This window comes from Dermacentor variabilis, chromosome 6 (genome assembly GCF_050947875.1).
Source record: "Dermacentor variabilis isolate Ectoservices chromosome 6, ASM5094787v1, whole genome shotgun sequence".
Classification (NCBI taxonomy): domain Eukaryota; kingdom Metazoa; phylum Arthropoda; class Arachnida; order Ixodida; family Ixodidae; genus Dermacentor; species Dermacentor variabilis.
The window spans coordinates 8,368,183-8,386,491 of record NC_134573.1 but is presented as its reverse complement, the minus strand read 5'-3'; the positions used below and the strand labels follow the sequence as shown (position 1 = coordinate 8,386,491).

At 44.1% G+C, this 18,309-nt stretch overlaps 1 protein-coding gene across 4 annotated transcripts in view; it reads right to left on the bottom strand.

Annotated features, from left to right (window-relative positions):
• LOC142584603 (uncharacterized) overlaps window positions 1-18,309 on the bottom strand; it is a 229,822-nt gene that overhangs the window by 52,113 nt on the left and 159,400 nt on the right. For 2 of the 4 annotated variants that reach the window (XM_075694734.1, XM_075694735.1), the window contains one exon: window positions 17,894-18,045. In XM_075694734.1, coding sequence (XP_075550849.1) covers window positions 17,894-18,045 — 152 coding nt within the window. Of the gene's footprint in view, window positions 1-3,134; window positions 3,317-17,893; window positions 18,046-18,309 lie in introns of those variants that run through there. The other 2 variants (XM_075694737.1, XM_075694736.1) reach the window with 2 other exon arrangements.

The window sequence follows — 18,309 nt, the reverse complement described above, 5'->3', positions numbered from 1 at the left end:
ACCAATCTTTCGTAATTTTTTGCCTATTTCTGTACATTTCTTCTATGCTGGCCTTTTTTTCACCTTCGGTAATGTCTGTAATCCTATGCTTTCCACCTATTATATCAGCCGGCGCAGTAGGTAGAGGCTCATCCGGTTCTATATACATAAGTCAACGGTCTGTTATTAAGGATAGCTTAAACTTCAGTTGTTATTGTTTGCCTCTCTTCTCTTGAAGTCTTTTTCCAATAACTTTCCTCATTGCTGATTTCATTCTTCGTACCATCCTTTCATAAAAGCCTCCCCACCAAGGCGCTTCTTCTGCGATGTACTTCCATTTGATTTAATCTCCTTGGCTTGCTCTTTTGGAGACTTCTTTCTGTAGTTCTGTAATCATACGGTTGATGTCTCTGTTGGCCTTCTTGAACGTCCTTGCGTTGTCACTGTAAATGGTGCAACATAACCCTCGTCTCGCTGTAAATCTTCGGAAAGCATGTAAGAGTGCTTCTCTTGTCGGGTTGTCCGCAACTTCTAGATGCATAGCTCGTGTAGTAGCACATACAAATATTGCAACATACTGTGTTGTAGTGCTTTTTATCGTGTCTTTTACAAGTAACGGACCAGCTAAATCCACACCGATTACTTCAAATGGTTGTTGCTCGTTGACTATGTCACCAGGAAGTGGGGCTCTTTCTTGGTGCACTGGTCTGGCGTCAAATCATTGGCACTTTCGACATCTATGAATTATCTTCTTCGGTAGCTGTCTTCCTTGTATTATCCAGTACTTAGATAATGTGACGCTTATTCCTCCATGCAGTGTGAGTTGATGAATATTGTGTACCAGCAGATCTCGTTGCACACACTCTGTCAGCACCTGAATGTTTTCTCTGTGCTCTGACTTGAGTGACTGGATCTCGGCAGTGTGCTTGGCCTCTAGACTCCGCTCTATGTTTTCCAGCTCCTAGTAATACTTCAGCCTTTGCGAGCTGAGCATGTCAGCGTACTGCTCCACTTTGTGCTTCAGTAGAAGTAGCTCTTCGTCTTTCAACTTCACTTCTTCCTGGTACTGCTCCTGGTTTGCAAGCAGTTCCTCCAGATGCCTTCTGTGGTCGACCTCGGTACCTCGGAGCTTCTCCTCAAGATTCTGCAGTGTAGACTCGTACTCGGCACGAACAGTCTCCATCTTTCAGGCTAGACTTCTCCTCAGAGAGCATAGACTCGTATTCGGTGTGTGCCGCTTCCGCCTCTCGTCGCAACGTCGCATTCTCTTCTGCAAGTCGTCTAATTGCAGTGCTTGGGTCAACCGCCGAGTCCGAGCTGGCCCTTGTGATGCCCTCTGCAAACTCTACGATTTCGTCCCTTTCTTTCTTGACTGAATCAAGTGCACTGCGGAGTGACTGTCTTTTTCTGCTCTTCCTCGAGGGCAGAGGATAGTTTTTGGACCTCTTGATAAGCTCTGCCATTTCGGCAGAAGCCTTCGCCTGCTGTTCGTTGGCTGACCGGCTAAGAGCCTGTTCCTTTTCCCTGAGGGTGTAACGAAGGACGTCCAGCTCTCCCGTCAGGCGTCGCCGCTCGTCAGCTAGCCTTGCCTCCGCAGTTTTCTCAATCTGCTCCACTTCTTTCCGATGCTTGTTCAGCAGCTCCTTGGTACGTACCACCTGCTCAGAGAGGAGTGCCGCTTTCTCCTGAGAATGCTGCTCCTCGAGGCTTGCCTTGACGTCCAGCAGAACACGACAATAACATGACTGTCTTCTACCTTCAGCTAATGCAACTGCAGTCTGCAGAAAAAACACTTGATGAGAGGTTCATAGACTGGCAAGCTGATGTTTCCTCTTGATTTTCAGTTTCACCAGGAGTAGATACTGTACACTGTGCTGTCAGTTCTTTGTCACATAGCATGTCAGTTCTTTGGCACATAGACGTCGCGTGCCAATTTTTACACATCTTGCCCCTAATGTTTGCCGTACATATTTTAGCAGTATGGCGAGGCCTGGTACAGCGGAAACATCTGGTTGCCTCTTTGAGCTTCATTTTCTTGTCTTCATAAGGCATCGTTTTCCTACAATCATCAGTATAATGAGTAGTATTCTCGCAAAATGTGCAAAACCTTGCAGCTGTACTTTGAAATTTAACAGTTCTTGTCTGCTGCTTACTCTCCGTTCTGTTTCCGTAGCTTTCTCTCCTTTCTATTGACAATTCCTCTTTGCACTCTACCTGATCTTTTATGTATTTCATCGAGCGCCTAAGAATATCTTCTTGACGTGAAGCCACGTTCTCATCTTGTGCTGAAGATCTACTGATCCCTTCTCTTTGTTTGAACTGGAATCCAATGCACAGATCCACTGGCAAAGCTCTTTTCAGGATCGGAAGCAACATCGATGCATAGGACTCGCTTTTCAATCCTAAGGATTCCAATCCACGTATGTGCACTAGCACCTTTTGTGACAGCTTTCTTAAACCGTCATGGTCATTGCAGCTTGCTACTGTATTCAAGTTAGTTAATTCTTTCATATGCATTTCTACCAGCATGTCATCCTTTCCGTACTTTTGCTTGAGTAGATCAATGGCGTTCCCATAGTTACTGTCGGTAAACTGTAGTCCCTCCACGGCAGCTGCCGCTTTTCTGGTTAGTGAGGACACAAGGTACGTAAATTTCTGATTTTCGTTCAAGTGGGTTCTCATGTACAGCTGTTTCAAATTGGCGCCAAAATCTCTGCCATTTCATTGCCGTCCAACTTCATTATTTCTAGCTTTGGTAGCTTCACCATTGTTGCTTGCTGCGATTGTCTAGCTTCACCATTGAAGTTGGGTTGGTCCCTCGCTGTTTCCCGTATTTATTGTCGATAAAGGTACGCGTTGATGCTGTGCCGAGCCTTTATTATCTTTAACTCGTACTCAGTGGTCTTCGCAAATTCAGAGCCAGCTGTTTCGGGTGTTATGAACTGCTCCATCTGCTCGTCTGCTTTCTTTAGCGAGTATGCAATACCTTTGATCTGGCTGGCTATCAGCGACATCGCTGTAGGATCCTGATTTTCCTCCAGTTTCTATTCAGCATCGCTCACTAAGTTGGTTATTTGCGTCCTCAGCGTTTTTCGCTTTTTCAAAATCACTTCTCTGTTCATCTTGACTAATTGAGGAAGCTGCTGGTCGCTTACAGATTCTAGCGGCGAAACGTCATCGGAGTCTTGGTCGCCCTCTGTGTTTGTGCCGCTCCTTGCTGTCGATGTCTCGCCTCGCTGCCGTTGGTTCGCCTGCGGGCCTCCTCTTCGTCCGTCTTCTGTGGCCAGTCCGTCGTTCTGGTAGCCCGTGGCCAGTCGGAAGAGGAGTAACCGCTATCCTGGTCACGGCACCATGTCGCAGAAACGAGAAGAGACAACTGCGTTTGATTCGAACGAAATCACCCTTATGAAAATGGATTTAGAGTTCCTTTAGAACTCCTAATGAGTTCCTATGGAGTCAAAAGGTACTCTATAGGAACTCGCGATCTATAGAGCCGTCTGCATAGAATCTCTATAGAAGTCTATAGAAACCTTTCTATCGAAACAAGTCATTTCACACACAATAGACGTGCAATAGAGGGTGTATTGACGTCCTATGTACTGAATTCCATAAAGTAATTTTTATAGAATGTCTTTAAAACTTCTAACGCGACCTGTCTATAGAATGGCTCTCCATTCGTTCTCTATAAATGTTCTATAGAGAGTGTATTGATATCATATGTACTAAATTCTATAAAATAATGTCTATAGAAAGTTTTTAACACTTCTAATGCGGCTTGTCTATAGACTGACTCTCCATTCACGCTCTATAAGCAGTCTATAGAGGGTTTATTGTCATCGTATGTACAATATTCTATAAAATAATGTCTATAGAAAGTTTTTAACACTTCTAATGCGGCTTGTCATACTGACTCTCCATTCACCCTCCATAAATGTTCTATAGAGGTCGTATTAACATTTTATGTACCAAATTCTATAGAAAAATTTTTATAGAACGTTTTCAGAAACATTCTATAGAGGTCGTAATAACATCTTATGTGCCTGCCAAATTCTACAGAAAAATGTTTATAGAACCTTTTCAGAACTTCTAATGCGGCCTGTCTATAGAATGGCTCTACATCCACCATAAAAATTCTATAGAGGTCGTGTTGACATCTTATGCACCAAATTCTATAGAAAAATTTATAGAACGTTTTCAGGACTTCTAATGCAGCCTGTCTCTAGACTGGCTCTCCATTCCCGTTCTAAAAATGTGCCATCATATGGCATATGTACTGATTTCTATAAAGGAACGTTTATAGGACATTAAAGAAGCTAAAGTGCGGCCTGTCTAAGAACGGCTCTATATTTTCACTCTATAAACAGTACCCAGTATCCAGTGCATCGCCGGATTATGGGTCCAGTGCCGTGCGCTGGATGCATGGAGCGCTGGGCAAGCGCGGCGTACTGGGAGGCGCTGGTTACTGGTGCGAAAAACAGCTCCAGCTCGGTAAATACGTGGTGCCTGGACACCGTATGTATTTTTTGAATACAGAAAGCAACAGAGAGCGTTTTAGTGCAATAAAAAACGAAAAAAAAAGAAAATATAAGAACAGAAGTGCTGTGCCCAGGATTCGATCGTCACCCCTGCAGATCCCCATCCCGGCTCATTACCGCTACGCCACGCCAGCATACGGACACGCGCGGCTAATTTAGCATACCAAAATCGAGAAGCAGTTTTAGTTTCGCAGAGAGAAGTCTTGCACAGACGTGGCAGCAACTAAAACTCACGCGTGCACGACAAAGAAAAATTTGCTCTCCATATTCAATAGTGTGCTCGGAAGTGCCATAACATCGACTTTCACTTGCGATTGGTATTTTAACTTCGAAAAAAGTCCTAAATGAACCACCGACCCGGGACGCTGCATCAATGGGCTGTTACTGCCGATTTCGATAGCCGTTTCTTGTTCTTCACGCGAGGGGTATGCTATGTTTTTTTAGTTCAGTGATGTCTTTCAGTCTACACGTCTGTCTAGTCATATATATTCGTCAGAGAAGCGCAGGCTATAGTGCTGGGAGCCTTCGGCGACAGCACATATACCTGCGTTTATGACGCGTCACATCGGCGCTCCTCACTTCCTGTGCTGGCACTGTAGACATGAAAAAAATGTTTATTTAAAAGCACCTATGCGAAATATGAAATATAAGGTAATTTATCCTTGTTAGACTTCTTGATTCTTGAAGTTAGACGCGCCGATAGCGTGCAGACGCACTCGGCGGATATGCTATGCCTAAGCTTCGGTGGGGACTGATCTCGGCGCGGGTAGCTGGCGAAAGCTAAAATGTGTGTATTTGAGCCTCAGAACTCTTTTTAGTACAATAGGGAAAATGGAAGCGCACGTATCGCCTCAGCCTTGTTATCGGTGCGATAATATCAAACAGCGGTAGTCTTCGAACTCGGGGTCCGTTCGAGCGCGTCTGAACGACTTCTGGATTTCATGTCCACTCCACAACACTGCGACAATGGCGATAACTCCCAATCATACGTTACGTGCGAACTACTAAAAAATCGGCATCCTCTGCGTTTGCGTGGTTTCGTTCAAGAGTTTAGCTATCCGCCGTGTCAAAAGGCAAAATGCAAAAAAAGAAAGTGATTTTCATTGTCACATGTGCATGGAATAAACAAGGCTGCTCACGCACCTTTATTCCATGCTGCGACACGAAATAGTTCTATGACCCTCAGATATAGCGTTATTTAGGACAAGAGATTAGTATGAAGTGATGAAATTGTATAAAGCATTTAATATTCAGCAGCGCTCGTCCCTGCGTACTGGAGCCAGCGCGGCACAAACACAACCAGCGCAGTTTCCAATGCGAGCGTCTCTTACAGTGTGACCTAGCTCTTATCCAGCGTTCTCACTGGTCTCGAGTGAGTCCCAGCGAGCGCCAGCGTACCCAGTGCGATCCAGTGCAAAAAAAAAAAAACCGAAAAAAAAACGCTGGTTTCACACTGGAAGGCACTGGAAGACGCTGGTTCTTGCAATCGGCATTTCAGAGGCTTTTTACTATCAAGTAAGAGCATCGTTAAAAAGACACTCATTGACGAAGGCAAACATCACACTAATCGAAATTCGGAAAACCAAAGAAATATAACGGAAGCGCGCATTGTGGTTTATATCGCATATGCAGGTAAATCACAATGATGTATACCAAGAAACACTAAGCAAAACTGCGCCTTAGCAATCGCGTCATATCTATTTGCTGGCATGCAGTGACTGCAGCACTGCAGCACTTGGGGCCGAAACACATCGAACGCCGCCGCACATTTCTGGCACACACCACTCAAATGCGACAAATGCATGCTGCAGCAACGATTTTTTTTTCAAGGAATCTTGACCACATGAGCGCGATCCGCGCATGATAAGCACATCGCCACGAATGCAAGATAGGGAACACATAAGCGTAACCTGTGCCTCACGGGTAAAATTAAAAATCATCGCATATATGTTGCTGTGCGACGAACACAAGCGCACGGAAACATCACACACACTGCACATGTGTACCTCCGAGGTTGTGTCGACAATTTCTGGGCTACATATAAACGACAGCAGGAAGTTACTTCAATGAGAAACGAAGTGAGGGCGCAGGTAGTGCAGGTAACGGCTGCGCATAAAGTCAGTTAGGGTTTTAAGGCCAGTGACCGAGGTTGAAATCGTTAAAATCACACCCCAGCGATAGCTCACACAGGGTAAATTGTCCAGATCTTGAAGGCCATGCTTTTTGCTGACTACATGTGGCATAAGCGATTCAAAAGCAAGAATACTGCATGTAATTAATTTCTGCCCTAAGCTATAGCACAAAATATGAGCATGTCAAGGTTTCTTCTTGTCTAGCAACATATGTATCACCCGCCGTGGTTGCTCAGTGGCTATGGTGTTGGGCTGCTGAGCACGAGGTCGCGGGATCGAATCCCGGCGACGGCGGCCGCATTTCGATGGGGGCGAAATGCGAAAACACCCGTGTGCTTAGATTTAGGCGCACGTTAAAGAACCCCAGGTGGTCGAAATTCCCGTAGTCCTCCACTACGGCGTGCCTCATAATCAGAAAGTTGTTTTGGCACGTAAAACCCCATAATTTAATTTTTTAACATATGTATCATCATCATCAGCCTAGTTAAGCCCACTGCAGGGCAAAGGCCTCTCCCTTACTTCTCCAACTACCCCGGTCATGTACTAATTGTGGCCATGTTGTCCCTGCAAACGTCTGAATGTCATGCGCCCACCTAACTTTCTGCTGCCCCCTGCTACGCTTCCCTTCCCTTGGAATCCAGTCCGTAACCCTTAATGACCATCGGTTATCTTCCCTCCTCATTACATGTCCGGCCCATGCCCATTTCTTTTTCTTGATTTCAACTAAGATGTCATTTACCCGCGTTTGTTGCCTCACCCAATCTGCTCTTTTCTTATCCCTTAACCTTACACCCATCATTCTTCTTTCCATAGCTCGTTTCGTCGTCCTCAATTTCAGCAGAACCCTTTTCGTAAGCGTCCAGGTTTCTGCCCCATATGTGAGTACTGGGAACACACAGCTGTTATACACTTTCGTTTTGAGGGATAGTGGCAACCTGCTGTTCATGATTTGAGAATGCCTGCCAAACGCACCCCAGCCCATTCTTATTCTTCTGGTTATTTCAGTCTCATGATGCGGATCCGTGGTCACTACCTGCCCTAAGTAGATGTATTCCCTTACCACTTCCAGTGCCTCGCTACCTATCGTAAACTGCTGTTCTCTTCCGAGACCGTTAAACATTACTTTAGTTTTCTGCCGATTAATTTTCAGACCCACCCTTCTGCTTTGCCTCTCCAGGTCAGTGAGCATGCATTGCAATTGGTCTCCTGAGTTACTAAGCAAGGCAATATCATCAGCGAATCGCAAGTTGCTAAGGTATTCTCCATCAACTTTTATCCCCAATTCTTTCCACTCCAGGTCTCTGAATACCTCCTGTAAACATGCTGTGAATAGCATTGGAGAGATTGTATCTCCCTGTCTGACGCCTTTCTTTATTGGGATTTTGTTGCTTTCTTTGTGGAGGACTACGGTGGCTGTGGAGCCGCTATATATATCTTCCAGTATTTTTACATATGGCTCATCTACACCCTGATTCCGTAATGCCTCCATGACTGCTGAGGTTTCGACTGAATCAAACGCTTTCTCGTAATCAATGAAAGCTATATATAAGGGTTGGTTATATTCTGCACATTTCTCTATCACTTGATTGATAATGTGAATATGGTCTATTGTTGAGTAGCCTTTAGGGAATCCTGCCTGGTCCTTTGGTTGACAGAAGTCTAAGGTGTTCCTGATTCTATTTGCGATTACCTTAGTAAATACTTTGTAGGCAACGGACAGTAAGCTGATCGGTCTATAATTTTTCAAGTCTTTGGCGTCCCCTTTCTTATGGATTAGGATTATGTTAGCGTTCTTCCAAGATTCCGGTACGCTCGAGGTTATGAGGCATTGCGTATACAGGGTGGCCAGTTTCTCTAGAACAATCTGACCACCATCCTTCAACAAATCTGCTGTTACCTGATCCTCCCCAGCTGCCTTCCCCCTTTGCATAGCTCCTAAGGCTTTCTTTACTTCTTCTGGCGTTACCTGTGGGATTTTGAATTCCTCTAGGCTATTCTCTCTTCTACTATCATCGTGGGTGCCACTGTTACTGTATAAATCTCTATAGAACTCCTCAGCCACTTGAACTATCTCATCCATATTAGTAACGATATTGCCGGCTTTGTCTCTTAACGCACACATCTGATTCTTGCCTATTCCTAATTTCTTCTTCACTGTTTTTAGGCTTCCTCCGTTCCTGAGAGCCTGTTCAATTCTATCCATATTATAGTTCCTGATGTCCGCAAGCTTACGCTTGTTGATTAGCTTAGAAAGTTCTGCCAGTTCTATTCTAGCTGTAGGGTTAGAGGCTTTCATACATTGGCGTTTCTTGATCAGATCTTTCGTCTCCTGCGATAGCTTACTGGTTTCCTGTCTAACGGCGTTACCACCGACTTCTATTGCGCACTCCTTAATGATGCCCATGAGATTGTCGTTCATTGCTTCAACACTAAGGTCTTCTTCCTGAGTTAAAGCCGAATACCTGTTCTGTAGCCTGATCCGGAATTCCTCTAATTTATCTCTTACCGCTAACTCATTGGTTGGCTTCTTGTGTACCAGTTTCTTCCGTTCCCTCCTCAAGTCTAGGCTAATTCGAGTTCTTACCATCCTATGGTCACTGCAGCGTACCTTGCCGAGCACGTCTACATCTTGTATGATGCCAGGGTTCGCGCCGAGTATGAAGTCGATTTCATTTCTAGTCTCACCATTCGGGCTCCTCCACGTCCACTTTCGGCTAACCCGCTTGCGGAAAAAGGTATTCATTATCCGCATATTATTCTGTTCTGCAAACTCTACTAATAACTCTCCTCTGCTATTCCTAGAGCCTATGCCATATTCCCCCACTGACTTGTCTCCAGCCTTCTTCTTGCCTATAGGCAAGAAGCAAGACCCTGGCAGACCCTGGCATTGCAAGACCCTGGCATTGAAGTCGCCCATCAGTATAGTGTATTTTGTTTTGACTTTACCCATCGCCGATTCCACGTCTTCATAAAAGCTTTCGACTTCCTGGTCATCATGACTGCATGTAGGGGCATAGACTTGTACGACCTTCAATTTGTACCTCTTATTAAGTTTCGCAACAAGACCTGCCACCCTCTCGTCAATGCTATAGAATTCCTGTATGTTACCAGCTATTTCCTTATTAATCAGGAATCCGACTCCTAGTTCTCGTCTCTCCGCTAAGCCCCGGTAGCACAGTACGTGCCCGCTTTTTAGCACTGTATATGCTTCTTTTGTCCTCCTAAGCTCACTGAGCCCTATTATATCCTATTTACTACCCTCTAATTCCTCCAATAACACTGCTAGACTCGCCTCACTAGATAACGTTCTAACGTTAAACGTTGCCAGGTTCAGATTCCAATGGCGGCCTGTCCGGAGGCAGGTATTCTTTGCACCCTCTGCAGCGTGACAGATCTGACCGCCGCCGTGGTCAGTTGCTTCGCGGCTGCTGGGGACTGAGGGCCGAGGTTTGATTGTTGTATTCATATAGGAGGTTGTGGCCAAGTACTGCACCAGGGTGCCCAATCCTGCTCTGGTGAGAGAGTGCGTTACCGGTTCTGGTCACCGGGATCAGGCCGCACTCCAGGCCTGTTTGTGCAATTTTCTCAACACACGGTTTCTTTTTTTATTTTCCGGTGGAGAATTGCGCGGCACCGGGATTTGAACCACGGTCCTCTTGCACGGGAGGCGGATACTCTACCGTCCCCGCAGGAGTTAAATTAAAAAATTAAATTCTGGGGTTTTACGTGACAAAGCCACTTTCTGATTATGAGGCACGCCGTAGTGGAGGACTCCGGAAATTTCGACCACCTGGGGTTCTTTAACGTGCACCTAATTCTAAGTACACGAGTGTTTTCACATTTCGCCCCCATCGAAATGCGGCCGCCGTGGCCGGGATTCGATCCCGCGACCTCGTGCTCAGCAGTCTAACACCATAGCCACTGAGCAACCACGGCGGGTCCCGCAGGAGTTGTGCGCCTCATTTCACCTACAGTGGTGCCCTATTTGATCGGTCAAGGTGGACCAATCTGAGCTCGGTTATACCGCACGGATGGCACTCGGCTAGAGAACCTGGTTTTTATGACCTGCACATGTGTGGCCATATATAATTGACCATATATTGTATAATTGAACGTATGTATGTAGTTCGGCCCAAAACGGCACAAAGCCTGCTGTAGTGCGTATTATTGTAGGAATCACGGAGGCCACAATAGCCGCACTATTATACAGACGGCGCTGGCGGCGCCAGTATTTTCGTATTCAACGCGATAGGTAGAATACGAAGGTACGGCGTGTTGTTTTTGCTCCATCTTCAACGGTTGTTGTGCGAGCTGCATCGATGTGTTTGTTTGGTCGTGTGTTATTAGGTTTGCTGTAATGAAATGAGACGTAGTTCGCGAGCACGAAAGTGCCAGAAGATGACTTGAGTCTCGCTGTAAGCACGCCGTATGCGTGGCGCGCCAGCTAAATGTGGACCAACGATTTTCATGCCGTGGAGTGCGATACCTTTGTCTCCACTGGTTGTCGTGGAAAGTTTGGTGGACGGCGCAAAGAAGTAATGCGTATTATTAGCGTGCCTCAGCTCGTCCCCTACCCAGCGGCTTGTTTGCTGCAAGTAACATCGCAGACGCATCACTGGAAACTTGGAGAGCGCCTTTCGACGTCGTCGTACTGTTGAAACGGTAAGCAATCGTGCTCGCCAACTACAGCTGCGTTCATCCGTGTTGTGTGTGCTTTCCGTGTGTGTATAGAGTGCCTTGCGAACGTAGCAAGTGGAACACCCACGTCAACAGTGAACCCTGTGCTGATACTTGCTACGCGCTGGTTGTAAAAATTGTGTACGCAACTCTATTGCCACAGTGCGGAATTGATAATCCTGATAAGCGTTTGCTTCCGCTGAGAAAAGTTTCGGAAATCGTATTCACCTTGTGCAGCTGTGCGTGAGCTCCCGCCTGTCTGCTAAAGTTGCATAGTAACGACCCGTCTACCTCTTCATCGATTCTTTCTTCAATGACGTTTCCTCACTTACAAATGCTTCGACGTTGTGCACAATCTCTGCTTACGAGGTTTTTGGCTAACGAACAGTTCTAGGGAAAAAATGTAAGCCAATCACAGCTTGCTACTAGTACAGCTTTATTTCCAAGACAAGATGTGTTGACATAACTGACTTTTAACTAGACATGACAGGGGAACGTTGCCTATACTAAGTACTAGAAAAAACATTGAAATTAGATTGTAATCTGCTGCTGCGACGCGTCCAAAACTATTTGATGTAGAGGTCCCTATTGTCATGACATTCGATGATTTCAAGCATTTGCTCTCTTTCCACATTAGTGCAGACATTGTTTTCATGACTCTTTTAGGTGCTGATTGCATGTTTTCACGATATCACAGCTTTATTGTGCCACTGCTATAAGCTAACATAGAACTCATTTTGTAGTGGCGAGGCCGTGACCCACAACATAAACTACAAGATCGAGGAGCCTCCAGGAATGCAGACCCTGCGGATATATGGCTGCAGCAGCATGGCGTGTGATCTGGATGGTGATGTCAGGTGTGTATGAAATGTATGTGTTCCAAAAAGGGGGCTTGATGTCATTCATGGTGAAGTTTATCAACACATTACTTAATGCAGCTTACTAAAGAGACTAAATATTTATGCAACCTTATTGAACTTGCTACCTATTTGTGTGCATAGTTATTATGCCCACATTATTGTGTTCTGTATAAAACTATACCTAACCTTTCCTGATGTTTAGTATTTCTTTTGCGTAAGTTGCTTACCTGAAAGTTAAATATAATTTTTGCTTTGTACGTAGTGCATTTATGACTTTTTATTGTGGTTTTATTTTTTGAAAACTATTTCCTATGCTGTACCCCTTATTTGCATAATTTTTTTCTGCTTGTGCTGCAATCTCGTGCATTTTCTGTGCATGTAGGAAATCGAAGTGTAGTGGACTAAATATGTCACAGGTCTAAGCACGCAGTGTGCACACCTTTGTTTATCATTGATATCTTTACAGTTACTTCTCTGTTCCCATAGTAACAGCCACTGCAAAATACACATTTGGTGAGCTTTAATTTCTTGAAAATTAATATGATGGTCAGTATTTACTATGCTGCATTTACTTCAGTAGTACATAGGCACAGACTGATATGGATACCTTGTGACCTACACAGGATGCCTTTTTTGTTTGTTGCATAAAAAATAGGGGCTCACCCACATGTCTTACTATATATGTGGTATGCCTCATCGATTTCACTTGTCAATTTTTACGGTGGATGAAAACAGATGAACGATTGTAATCCAACATGAAGCCCCGTTGTGGAAATGTACGGCCAGGTTGGATGACCATACTGGTCTTTTGAATGAAATATGCTGATCTCTTATACACATACGATACCGGCCAGTTTGCCCTATGTACGCTTGACCACATGTGAAAGGGATACAGTACACTGCCTGTGACACACACGACAAATTTGGTGGTATCTTTCACCGAGCAAGCCTCCCTTGCCTGCTTGCCTTTCGCAATTCTCTTGCACACAGCTGTGCATATAGGCACCCTGACAAGAAAGGCTTGCTTAGATACCACTAAATTTGTCTTGTGTCTGTCAGGGGTAGTGTAGTCTATTCTTGTGATCATGTGTATATTTGGTCAAATGTACATGCAGCAGATTGGCCGGTGCCTCAACACGTGCCTAAGACAGCACCATAATTCACTCCCCGGATCAGTATGTTCGTCCCACTTGACCATGCACCGATGGGACTGGGGCTGCACGCCAGATTTAGACTGTTCATCTGTTTTGTTCAGCTGCGGCAACCAATTGACCAACAAATTCGCTGAGGAATGCCGCATAAAAAGACTGGGTCACAATCTGTTTACTGAATTGTCTGCAACCTTCGTAGTAACAAATTTGTTTGTTGCAACTAGTTTTAGGCACGTTATTTCTTGTTAAATTTTCTGCTTGACCTACAGAGCAGTTATGCAATCAATTTTCAAAGTTACATGATTAGTATAATTTTTGTTTTCTGTTTTTCACATGCCATGTTGCAAGAAGGACCCTTTTTAATTAAAACTGAATTAACTTTTCAATTGCAATTGGGAAGTCTTATCATTGCGTTTAGGATACATATCAGTGTACATACCTGTACTAGATTAGAAACTAATTGTTTCAATGACTCAAAAAGCACGAATATACTGTGTCCATTGTATCTGACAGTGACACTGCGACTGTGTTCCAAATACCACAAATTAGCAGTTATCCATCATAATTTGCGAAAACAACTTAAAATATTATTGTTCCCCATACAATGGATACTTACATGCATCATCATGATTGCTCAAGCCCCATGTGAGAAATTTATTATTGGAATATTAAGCATAGTACATACCAACTATGGCTAACAGCGGATGGAATATTAATTTTTTCTACCGCTCAGCAATAGAAGCCAGTAGGTCATTCCCTTCTTTTCAAAAAATTTGTTTCCTATGCACAGTGTGATGTCTGTATAGGACTCGTAGCTCATGGGTGTTCCTGCTTGCTTATGTTATAAATGGGGAATGTGTTGTCATTGCAAGATGAGTTTAATGTGTGACTAGGCTGTTGTCGTTTGGAGATGCTTTTTGTCGTCAGCAATGATATTCTACTGCCAGGCACATTGGCCCAGTGCCCAGTGCATTGGCACAGAATCTTGGGAAAGTAAAGATATTGTCAAAAGTGATTCTCAAAAGAACTGCCGCTGTTTGGCAGAGTGGTGGGGAGGTGGGGTGTTCTGCCACTTTTCTGTTATAATTTTTTTTCTGAAATACTGAAATGAAACTTAGCATAATGCTACAACTATATAGATATTTGTGGCATGTTTGTGCCTGCTAATACATTATGGCTGAATGTTCATTACACCTTCTGAAAATGAATTTCAATTGTATTTTCCAGGCTCCAGCGTCGCCGTTACTAGACGGACCAAATGAGGCCAAAAACTAGCCTTTCCTCGCTCCTTTCCTGGGAAGTGAAATAGCAGGTGATCATGTATGAATGAACTTGCAACATGTGAGCATGCAGTAGCCAAAGCTCCATACAGGTCATGCTGGTGGTGGAATGATAAGACAAACCGCAATATTTATTTGTTTACTTATTCACTTAATATTTATTTATTCATATCTCGTGAATGCTGTGCAGTTTTTCAGCAAGGAATGAGGTAAAATAAAGAAATATCATTGCATCAAAGTAAACATGTTATTTGAAAAAGCATAATTCACGTAGCACAGTACCATGATAAAACATGTTCAGACAACTAGTCTGCTTTTGATATGAATTCATAAAACTGCAAATTTTGAAGAAACAGAGCAGTAAGGTTAACAAATCTTACTCATAACTAAAAAATGAGATCACATTTCTGTTGGACCTAATACCATAATTTAATCTGGCAAATTAGAAATACCATATGCTGCTCTAGTATACAATCACTAATTTATGAGTAGATGTGCGAAACTCTCAAACATTGCAACAATTTCATGTAAGCTGTAAATTCTTATATAAATTTTGTTGACTTTAGACATAGCAGATGGAGTCTGCAGAACTGTGATATCTCTTTCTGGCACAGAGACGGAGCTTCGTGGTGTTATTTTTCTTAAACCTGCCGAATAGTTCTTCCTGCAACAAGTTGAATTCTCAAATGCCACAAACTCAAATTAGTGATGCGGTTGTCTCAAAAGCATTTCTGTATTTTGGATGTATTTAAGTAGGAAAATTTACAGAATTAACGAACTTGTGCTAGTTCTTTGTTATTTTTTACAGTTGCATACTAAGTCCTTTTCCTTCAAGTTTTGCTATTTTCAGCAAATTTTAATAAATATTGATAGTGTTAATGTAAAAACTATGATTTAAACATTTTTAAATGTATCAAACCTCATCAAATTTGGTTCCATAGTTGCCGAGAAAAACTATTTTACTGTTTAGGAGCTCCTGAGCTAAATCTCTTTCTTAGTCATTGCGTGTGTCGGTCTGGTTTGTATTTCTCACCCTAATTAGAATATTGGCTCTGATCTCAAGATTGTTTCCCTTACAACGAAATACAAGCTTTTAAACTTTGTACGATATATGCTGTACTGCTCTATGAAAACCACTGTTTGCCACATTTTTGCAGGGCCTGCCAGTGCTAATTTTACACATAAACATAGACTAAAATGCTGTGTGGTTTCGGTGTATGGTGTACTTATTTGTGAAAGCCATTATTTGCTACATTTTTGCAGCAACTGCCAGTGTTATTTTTGCACTTAAACAGACTAAAATGCTGTGTCGTTTCGTCAGGCTGACACAACATTGCAGTGCACATTCGTATCAGTCTATTTTCGGGCTTTAGTATCCAACCGTTCAATGTGCACTGCTGGAACAGGCACTCCTTTTGCAGTTTTAATGGTATGGTTTCTTGTCCTAGTCAAGCCTGTTATTGCCACATGTCAACTGTAATCAAGTCTGCCACTGATTCTTTTACCTCATGTTTCGTGTGTTTGCACCACCAGCTTGACCTGAGAAGCATGTTGGCAGCTACAGTTTGTGTGTTGCAAGTTCTAGTCTGAAGCGTGTATGTCACATATATAAAGTATGTATCTAGTCTGAAGTGCAATAAACATTTCATACTGAATACTTTGTGATTGTAGCACGAATTATTTTGCCATTGCATTTACCGTAGTCCTTATTGCCTACAGTAGAACTTTGGTAAATTGCAAGTACTTTACACATATCGGCCTAGCTTTTATAGGCATTTGCTTGTAGGGACTCGAAAGCAACTGCATAGAAATATTCTATAGAATTTTGTCTTTAGCGTCTCTAAAGCAACTCAATAGAAATATTCTATAGAAATTTTTCTTTAGCATCTCTAAAGAAACTCGATAGAAATATTGTATAGAAATTTGTCTTTAGCATCTCTAAAGAAACTCGATAGAAATATTCTATAGAAATTTGTCTTTAGCATCTCTAAAGCAACTCGATGGAAATGTTCTATAGAAATGCGTCTTTAGAGTTCCTATAACAATGCGGTGGCCAAATAACTTTTGGAACTCTATAGGAAAATTCTATAGGCAATCAAAATAAACACAATAGAGTTCTATAGAGAAAATTCAAAATACTTTCTAAAAAAACACATTAAAAATTTTTGTAAGGGCAAGATTCTTCTTTTTCTTTATTGCTTATTGTAGCGCGCGCGCCTCTCGAGCCCGCCGTCTTCTTTCTCTTCTTGTCCGCTCCCATGAGTTTCAACACACGTATGTATAAATATTGCTATTGTTGGAAACGCTGGAAGTGAGCACAGTGTGTGCCTTCTGTTCCTCCTTGGTGATCAATAGTAGTCTCATATTTAGGGATATCATTTTTTTGGAGAGCTATTGATTTACTTTGATATCTTTATCATCTTGCTAACTTCCGTCTTTTGAAGCGAATAGCCTTCTTTCGTTCTTTCGGTTATTTTCGTGGTACATTGGTGGTACCACGATGGTAGGACTTCGGGGGAGGGAAGGCGAGCAAACGCGCTGGGTGAAAGCACGTGTGCTCTCGGGCAACCGCGGCTAGCCGTGCGTGGGCTCTCTGTAACCGAGTGGCGCGGTGACGAGGGAGGATGCGCTCTCGTTCGTCCGTGGAAGCAGGCCGAGGGAAACGGCTGCAAGCAAGCGTGGAGAGGAAATGGAGGCTGCGGCCCGAACGTCCGCTCGCTCACTTCGTCGCACGCCTCTGGCCGCCCGCTGCTGTGGCATTGGCGTTGCGCAGCTAAGCCCGATGGCATGGGATGAAATCCCTGCTGCGGCAGCCGCATTTCGATGGGGGCGAAATGCAACACGCCCGTTTGCCGTGCAATAGGTGCACGGCTTTTGAACACCCCAGGTGGTCAAAAGTAATCCGGAGTCCCCTGCTACGGTGTGCCTCATAATCACGTGGTTTTGGCCCGTAAAACCGCAGATTTTTTTTTTACACCTCTCTGGCCGCCCGGTGGAGGTTATAGCCCATCGTGGGGATGATGCGGTGGACGTCAATTCATGGCGGATTCTCGCCCGCGAAGTGCGCACCGTAGATGCAGGCGAGCATTCCGGCCACACACCAAGGAGAGCACGCGTTCACTCTGGGACGGACGCCGAAGCTCTCTGACTTGCGGGGATGGGCGGCAAGGCTCCGCTCGTTCGTTCTGCCTTTCAGTTACATGGACAATCATCGTCGACGGTCTCTGCACAATTCTATTTTTGCTTTCTGGTGGCGCTAGACTGGTCAGCGAACCTTACCGTGCATCTCGACGCCCAGCCTGGGGTTGCTCCACACGGCCGACCAGACGGCCCTGTCGAGCGTGGTGAGCCGGTTCCCGTTCAGGTAGACCCGACGCAGGCTCGTCATTTTGTCGAACAGCAGCGGAGACAGGACGGTCAGGTGGTTGTCGCTGCACGCATAGTGATAGCACTCGAGCATGCTGCGCTCAACAGCTGCCGTCAAGTAACGCGGCGTACCGTGTGGCGCAGTATGAACGCAGTGAACAAGAAAATCGGTCATGTAGATTGTATGCAAGTTCAATACAACGCAATAATGACCAAGAACATATAGTTGCCTGGCCGCATAAGGAGGAGTGGACAAGCATTCAACTTCAACAAACATTTACTGATCAAAACGCTCGGTAATGTAATCCATTCTGAATAAACTTGTCATC